Below are 8,576 nucleotides of genomic sequence, written 5' to 3' on the forward strand. Positions count from 1 at the left end.
CGCTGGAATGCCCCTGTTGCCGGGAACCCCAGCGCAGTCAGGCAGCCGGCCCGCCGGCCCCCGTTGCGCTCTCGGGCCGGCCGCAGCTCTGCAGTAACTCCAGTAACACTGGCCTTGGTAACCAAAATCGGCTTATGACCCAATTATCATGGTTTGCAAGTAAATCCTTGCGTTCCTTAAATCGCTCACGTTTGCAAGGTCCTCTAACAACGCTAACGCTGCCATTGTTAATACCATTTTCTTAATCACATTACGCATGCTTTTATATCCACCCATATAACTGCAAACACGTGGTGTGTTAATTGTTCATAAGTGTGTCTCTGATGTGCACATTGCTCTAATGACTACTTGTTTTCGAATTATAAACAGTTTTCCAGCTTCACCTCTAAGTGTCGCCAAAGGAACAATAGCTGTAGAAACGTGCGCATGACAGCTATGAAATTGGCGTGGGGCACGCACATTTCTACGATTGTTTCACGTTTGATACATTCGAACGTGAGCGTGGGAAAGGACGTACGCCACTTTTTTGTGCGTACGCATGCTTTGTACATGAGGCCCCTGATGTTTGCTTTAGTAACTTCCTCTTCTCTGTGGTGGAAATAGTTTGACATTAGTATAAATATCTTTATTAGGCTGTAACATTGATAACAGACATTATATTGTGTTATTTGACATCCTTGCTTCTTCCTGATGGATTAGAACTTGTGTCAGGCCGCTGCAATCTCACAGGATGACAAACAGGTTTTGCCTGTTGGAGGCAGAAACGTTGTTGAAAGCTGAGAATGAAAACCGGAAAAATGGCAGAAGGAACTGAAAATGCAGTCACCGGAGCCGACGTTAATGAGATGGATGCTGCGATGCAAAGGAAAGCGTTGAAATCACTCAGAGGGAAACTCTAACACTGTACACGGAAAATTAATGCAATGAAAACAGTGATGAAAGAGGGTGCTGATTTTGCCGATATTAACGAAGGTGCCAATTAATTTAAAAGGTGTCATGGATCTGTTCAGAAACTATGAATGAATACAAATTTTGAACTGGTATGAGCCAAACATAGATCATCATGCTTTTCTGACTGAGGTGGATCAGTGGATAAAAAGTCAACCTGATCCACAGACTCGTGGACTTGTGGATGTAGTATCTCACAGACTGGTTCAAAGGGTTTAAATGGTTCCAAAAGTTCCAAATCTTCATCCGTTGTTTCAGCATGCATGAAGGCTGCTTTGTTTTTGTTTTTTAAACAATCCCCCCTGGCGTCGTCATTCAGTGTCTGAAGGAACTTCCGTTGCTGTGGTTGGACAGACCTGTTTCTCCTCTAAGAAGGACAACAAAAACCAAAAGAGAAAAAAAGTAATAATCTCTCTTCAGACGTGGACTAGAAGAAAATATTTTTAAAATGACTTTGGTGTTCATGGTGAAGGTGTATTTTGTTTATTTTAGTGTTACCTTTGGCCAAACCTTTGCACATTTATGACTCTGTTTCTTTTATTTCTTAAAAAAATACTATAATACTTCATCATTTGATGCTAGTGTTCATAATTCATAATCCAAACAATACATTACATCAACTATTCTTAAAGTAAGAAATGTATCAATGATATCAATCAATCATGTCACGTGTACCCAGACATGACCTCGTCCTGTATTTTCTATCTTTACCATGCTGTTTGTTAATAAAGTACACATAAAAAAATGATATCATCGTTTCCTTATCAGAAGGCGTGATTGGTTACAACCTTTACTAAACCCAATAATAGCCCATGGTATTATCATGTCAGTCGTTGCGTCAGCCAATAGCATAAGAGGAGGGCGGATTCACGGAGGGTCGTGGTGCTGCAGTAGCTGCGTGGTGGGGAGGTGTCAGCGGACTTCACCCTGTCACGGCTGTCTGTTCGTCTGGCAGCGGAGCAGAGCAGAGCGGGCAGCTTGTCTTGTCGGACCCGTAAGAAAAGATGGCTGATATCCAGGTGTGTACGGAAGCGCTTATCACTTCAGAGCTCGGTTATATTCCGTTAGAAAAGGGGCGGAGGAGGAAGCCGCTAGCTGTCGTTGGAGGTTTAGTAAAGCTGTAGCCTCGGGTGCTGTTTTATTTAAATGAGCGCATGGCGGCAAAACAAAGAGTGCTGTTTACAGTGGAGGCTATTGTTAGCTGTGAGCTCACTAATGGCGACGTGTTGTTCAGCTGAGACTTCACCGTTATCCTCCTCCTGCTCCGTGCGGCACCGGGGACTGCATCCGTTCATGCAGAGTGTGAATGGGGTTCACGTTAAGTTTGTAATATCACACAGTCCAGCTGACCCGGGTTTAACGGTGGTGCTGAAGAGCTCAGGAGTCCGTGAATGGAACAGGAAGTGTGAATTAAAAAATAAATAAATATAAAAAAAAAAGACTTCAGGAATTCAAAATGGCTGACGGATTGAGTCATGATGTGAGGCAGAGTTTGTGACCTGCACTGTTAGAGCCTCCTCCCTGACCTTTGACTACAGGCGTCCGTCAGGTGACACAATCCTGAGTGTGGAGAAAGACTCTGCCTGCACTGTTGACAAAGCTGCTCCAGCCTGATCTTTGCTCCTCCTGCTGACTCTCATGATGTCGTAGATTTGGCGTCCTCGAAGTTTCCTCACAGTTGTTGCAACATTCTGTCGGATACTGGGACTAATAGTACTCAGACTGGTGCTGCCCTCTGGCCCAGTTGGTACAGAGTGGCACAGCTAGTAGGGTTTTGTGTGTGTGTGTGTGTGTGTGTGTGTGGAGGGGTCCGAGTGAATCAATGAGCTCATTGTACTTGAAGGATTTTGCCTCTTTTTCGCTCCGCTGCGTCCGCATTCACAGTCCGAGTGAAAAGATTTTCGGGGTGTCCCACACCATGCTGGCACTCTGCCCAACATGGGTCTGTGTGCAGATCGTGACACGAGTTTAGAGTTCAAGGCACCGAGTGGGCTCTGTCTATGACCCATATGTCCCATAACCAGCCTCCAGCATGTTCAGTGGACCCAGGCTCAGTGGGCTGAGATCACTGCTTGGGTTCTGGTGACGTTTTTGATACCCGGATTCTCGATCTTGATAGGGGATCATGGTCAAAATTCCGTCGATGAACTCTGGACTCTCCTTACTCAATGTGGACAGATCTGACCACATAACAGATGTCGGCTTGCATGTCAAAGTACACACCCATTTCCTACAGCAAAGCCTGTTTGAGCTGTTGATGAAGAAAATGTCCTCTGCAAAAGTGGGGTGGTGCAATGCCTCTGTCGCTGTGTCGCTTGATTGCACAAAGACACACGTACACTTGCTGAGCTCAAAGTGGAGAGAATCAAACACACTTCGGGATCACACATTTGAACAGAATATTCCTTTACAGGTCGTGGTACAGGGACTCATTTCAGAGGAGGAAGTTGTTCAGACCTGGTTCCAGCTGGAGAAATGACTATAGACAAACAGGCTGAGAGAGTGTCTTGAGTACAGTATTCAATATGAATGATCCCAAACTGTCAAAAGTAATATCAGTAAGTGTTCCAGTCATTCTAGCACGTAGCACAACAACATTGTAGCATCTAATTCTAATCCCAGAAAGAAGAGCCCATCCACTCTAACGTCAGGAGCTCAGACAGGGTGTTGTGGTAGGAAACTGCTGTGTACTACGGTGTGCAAGCCAAAAACTGCAGCCCGCTCTCACGTTCATTTCTGGCGCGAGTAATCAAGTAATCATCGACATGGAGCTCGAGGCTCCAGCTTCAAAAACATCATACGTGCTGTACATGTGGTCCTGACCTTTGACCTACTGTACTGTCAAAGTAACGAAGTGTCCTCTCCTCTGCAGGCTAAGTTTGACACAGCGGCAGCTGAGGTGAAGCAGCTGAAGGCAAAGCCGGCAGATGAAGAGATGCTGCAAGTCTACTCCCTGTTCAAGCAGGCTAGTGTGGGTGACGTCAACACAGGTGACTGTTTGTGGCTCATGAATACTCCCATTAGATACCAGGAATGTCAGTGTCATTGTTGGGAAGCATTGGTTTAAAGCGTTAGTGATGAGTCATCCAGAGACTCTGAACGTATACCTGATGCTCCTGTTCCCACACTGCAACAGCGCATGCATTTAGTACACCCGATTTAAACTAATTTGTTGAATTTCTTGAGTTTAATTTTGTCTTTGTTCTGTCTGAAGATCGTCCAGGGATGTTCGATTTCACTGGGAAAGCTAAATGGGATGCCTGGGAGAAGCAGAAAGGTACGTGTACAACAGACACTCTGAGGAAAGAATAAAAGGTTGAAAAGTATCCAAGCTTTGAGACTTTTTTGATACCGTGCCTTTTAAATGAGCCAATGTTTACTTTCGATACTATTAAACACTTTATTTGAAAGCACAGACTGCAGCGCATGCACACACACACACATACACACACATACATATATCTGGTTGGCACCGCGTTAGTTTTGATGGGCTGCGTCATTAACAAGCCTCCTCCACGTGGCGCACCTGCTGCAGAGAACAGTGCTGGAGCAGATCAAGTCAAATGTAACACAGTTACAGTGTTCTGTGGGAAACACTGCGACTAGTCTTCAGTGTGTGTGTTTCTGTAGCAGCAGTGTGTGCAGGTTGTTGATAATACAATGTAATGTGACAGAAGATCAGACTGAAGTTTACGTTTGGAAATATTTCAAACATGTTGCATTTCTTACAGGAGTGTCACCACTGATGGCTGATGTGTCTGTCATCTGACAGAAAATCTACTTTCATGTGCACATTCTAAGAGTACAGAGCGCTGCTGCTTTTCACTGTGCTTGACTGCATCAGCCCCTGATCACATGGATACAATGAAAGCCTATTTCCGACCTGTGAGAGATTTCATTACTGATCCTGAACATTAGTCTGTGGCACTGCTGTGCTTATTCTTCCATTTATTAAAGGGAGAGCAGTGAGGTAAACACGTAGGCATCAAAACAGAAGAACAAACAGAAGCAGCCTCTGCTGGCTGATCAGGTCTTGTAGCATCCATGTGGTTACGTCTAGTAACTCTGGAGTGACAGCAATGTGTGCAGGATGCTAAAGTCATATGTCAGAACACAGAAGCAGTCATATGATCATTGTAGACATTTAGGTTGTTGGAAGAGAAGGTTGAGCTGTACTAATGCCTGCTGGAAACTTTTATCGCTGTTTACAGCCTGCATTCTAACTGTGTGCCACACTCCACCTTGTGGAGTAAGTGGTACTGTGGTACTGTACCATATAACTTCATCCGACTGCGCCGTCACACTTTGTTACAGAAATGTTTCCAAATGTCTGAACTTACTCTATTACTACTTCTAAACATGCAGCCATTTATCATGGAGTAACTGCTCTTTATTGGGCACAGTGTTATTATAAAGGATAAGAACAGTTGCCAAATCAAATCCAATTATTCATAATCTGTGTATACTTTTTCACAATTATCCTCAAAGGGACAATGTCTAACTCCTGCCCACATGCACAACGCTCCATGATGTGACGATGATGTTTACAGTCTAGACGTGTGATAAACTTTCAGATGTCCTCAGAAACATGTAGTGAACTTTACACTCTCATTACAGTAATGTCAAGTAGGTACAATGGCACCATGGCGATTCGTAAAAAGTCTGGATTCATACTGGTCTGTCTAAGAGATGACAGACAAAGCTAAATAAGTTCATAGTAAAGTAAATCCCATTTTCCCTAGTTCCTCATCATGGTTCTTGTCTGTTTTCTGGATGAAGTATGAGCTTAGAGCTCTGGGTTTCCACAAACAGCTGCAATAACAATGGAGTTGTGCACTGAGAGCGAAGATAAATCCAGTTTTTAATTCCCAAAGTTTAAAGAACTCTGAGCGGCCCTCCCACCAGTGAACTGCTCCACATCAAAGCAGAATCCGGAGTGACTCCGGGTCTTCATTCCCAACAAGCTCCAGCTCAGAGCCCGCCGGCTCTTCCCCCAGAGCTCCCTCAGGCTGCCTGCTATCTGTCAGCTTTCAGCAGCTCTGTCCCTCCAATCCACCCAGTCCTCTGCTTCATCCTGTTGGACTGAGGACAGACGAGACGCTACAGTCACTCACTATCACCTCCAGAGCCACAGCACGATGTTTTCAGGATATCTCTGCAACAGAGCGGTTACCTTTTCACGTTCTGTTGATGTGAACATTCAACATTCCTGAACTTTAATTCTGGCCAAAGTTTACAGATTTTCTCTTTAAATTTATTTTATATGAGCTGTCTAAAACTAATGTTGGCAGTCACGGATAGCCAGAGGACTAGACCAGAGAGAAGTCACCCAGTAATTAAGCTTCATGTAAACCAAAGAAGCAGTGCTGTGAGTCCTTAGGACTACAAACCGCATGCACAGGAAGTCAGTTTAAAGTAGGACTGGCACTAATTTCTTCATTAATGTGTCTTTATGTGTTTAACTGTCAGGCAAGAGCAAAGAGGACGCCATGAACGAGTACATCACCCTGGTGGAGCAGCTGAAGGAGAAGTATGGGTTCTAACGCCGCATGAAGCTCACAGACTGGACAGGCCGAGCACCGAATGGAGGGCCTGAGAGGACGAGCTAAGGTCACCAGCAGCTGCCCGTCGTCCTGTCGCTGTGAAACGCCTTAAATCCAAGGAGTGTGTCCTTACACACCATGTGAATGCCTGGTGGACCGCTAGTGATTCTAATGAGATTAAGCAGACTTGAATAACCACTCATGTATGAACAGAAATGTTTTTCACCAGCATGTGATCATTTTAGAACGAGTCCGGTCATTTCAACATAAAATGATTCTTCTCTAACTGTTGTGTGTGTGTACTCTGATTTCTTTAGTTTGACACAAATGCATCATGTCAAAGTGACACTGAAAATGATTTCCACTAGCTGGATGGTGGATAGGACATTATCACACTTTATTACTTTCAGCCTGAATGGTGCTATAGGTTTGTAGCCAAGAGTTGCCCCATCACACCTTTTCATAAAGCTCCAGTTCCATTACTGCCCTTTTTACACTCGGACTTTGAAAACAGTGTTTGAATGCTCTGTAGGTGACTTTTTGAGTCTGTGGGTGATAGTGATATTACTAAATTCTTTTCATCATCACTTAAATTAGCATTAGCATGACACCACAATTTTGGCAACGCTGGCATGTCCGTCTGAAAAAAATCAAATTATTAGCACTGCGTATCACATTAAAGGTCATTAACCTGCTAGTGCAAGGTGTTGCACAATGGAAACAATTACCTTAATATTTTACTAAAAATCAATAACAGAATTCATGTTTTATTGTTTAGTTGTCTTTTACTTTGAAAGGACAAATACACATTGCATGACCAGGAAATCCTATTTGCCTACCCATTTTTCCATGGACAAGTGGCACAAGATCATGACCTGAGGTCCCCCAATGTTGATGAATAATGAAATTTATTGAAGTTAAGTCAGATAATATCTCCACCGTCCTACCATCATCATATATATGTCATTCCTGTATTTTTGTGTTGGAGAACATGTCAGAAAGTTGAGAGTTGGTTGTTTAGTTTTGGTTTTACAGTAAAGAGTTCACAGTCTTCAGGATTGATTGAGTTGAAGTTGTAGAGATGGCTGCATTAAAACTTGCATGGTTAACTATCAGTCATAAATATGATCTTCTGTCATGCACAGCGCACGTTACACTTGCAGTCATGTACGACATTTCCATACAGTCACACATTTTAACAATCTGTGCTAGTATTAAATAAATAAATAAATAATGTTTCATCATCATGGGGCGGCTATGGCGTCCACTTAAGGAAGGTCGGTGGTTTGATCCTCGGTTCGATCCCCTCCAGTCTGCATGTTGATGTGTTCTTGGGTAAGATACTGAACCCAAATTGCTCCTGAAGGCTGTGCCATCAGTATGTGAATGTGTATGAATGGTTAGCTCCTAAAACAGTTGGCACCTTGCATGGCAACTAATGCCATCACTGTATGAACGTGCGTAAATGGGTGAATGAGATACGTACTGTAAAGTGCTTTGAGTGGTTGGAAGACTAGAAAGGAGATATGTACAGTCCAGTTACAATGAACTAAAGTTCTAAAATAATCCAATAAATGATGTTTTGGCTTCATAACTTATTTATACAGTTAGTGACATTTCAAGAGGACAACATAGTACACACAGTACACACTAATATTAAATACCAATACTGCTTAAGGTAATTTGATGAATATTTTAGTAAGTTGCCTCCTGACAGGTAAGATCACTACTTACAGAGCACAGGAAATGTCCAGGTTTACACACAGCAATAACACTGGTGTATCAGTCGAATAAAAGGTAAACATAACAAAACTGTTCAAACATATTAATATATATCATTTAAATTAAATCCAGTGGAGCATGTTTTACTTAGAGGTGGGAGTGGGTTGCATGCAGTTTGGTGTTGCCATGTTGCTGTCTCCAGATGCTCAGGGCTGAGCCCACCACCCAGCAGAGGAAGCTCATTTCAGTCGCTTGTATCAACGATCTCATTCTTTCAGCCATAGACATATATACATAGACGCCGCATTGAGCGGGATGGTCGTTGGTCGCGATACGTAAACGGCGCCGCCATATTGGTTCGGG

The 8,576-nt window shown here is 43.4% G+C and overlaps 1 protein-coding gene across 1 annotated transcript; it reads left to right on the forward strand.

The window, feature by feature from the left end:
- The first annotated feature begins 1,810 nt into the window (after positions 1–1,810).
- Positions 1,811–6,777, forward strand: LOC104939746 (acyl-CoA-binding protein). The gene is made up of 4 exons (XM_010756297.3): positions 1,811–1,967; positions 3,821–3,938; positions 4,163–4,225; positions 6,418–6,777. The coding sequence occupies exons 1-4, from the start codon at positions 1,953–1,955 to the stop codon at positions 6,489–6,491; spliced, it is 270 nt and encodes an 89-aa protein (XP_010754599.1). The 5' UTR covers positions 1,811–1,952; the 3' UTR covers positions 6,492–6,777.
- Positions 6,778–8,576: the final 1,799 nt, after the last annotated feature.

The sequence above is a fragment of the Larimichthys crocea genome, unplaced genomic scaffold, assembly GCF_000972845.2.
Source record: "Larimichthys crocea isolate SSNF unplaced genomic scaffold, L_crocea_2.0 scaffold714, whole genome shotgun sequence".
NCBI classification, from domain to species: domain Eukaryota; kingdom Metazoa; phylum Chordata; class Actinopteri; family Sciaenidae; genus Larimichthys; species Larimichthys crocea.

Coding starts and splice junctions, on each gene's coding strand:
- LOC104939746 (XM_010756297.3), top strand. Junction 3,939..4,162: donor TGTGGGTGACGTCAACACAG/GTGACTGTTTGT, acceptor TTCTGTCTGAAG/ATCGTCCAGGGATGTTCGAT. Junction 4,226..6,417: donor TGCCTGGGAGAAGCAGAAAG/GTACGTGTACAA, acceptor TTTAACTGTCAG/GCAAGAGCAAAGAGGACGCC.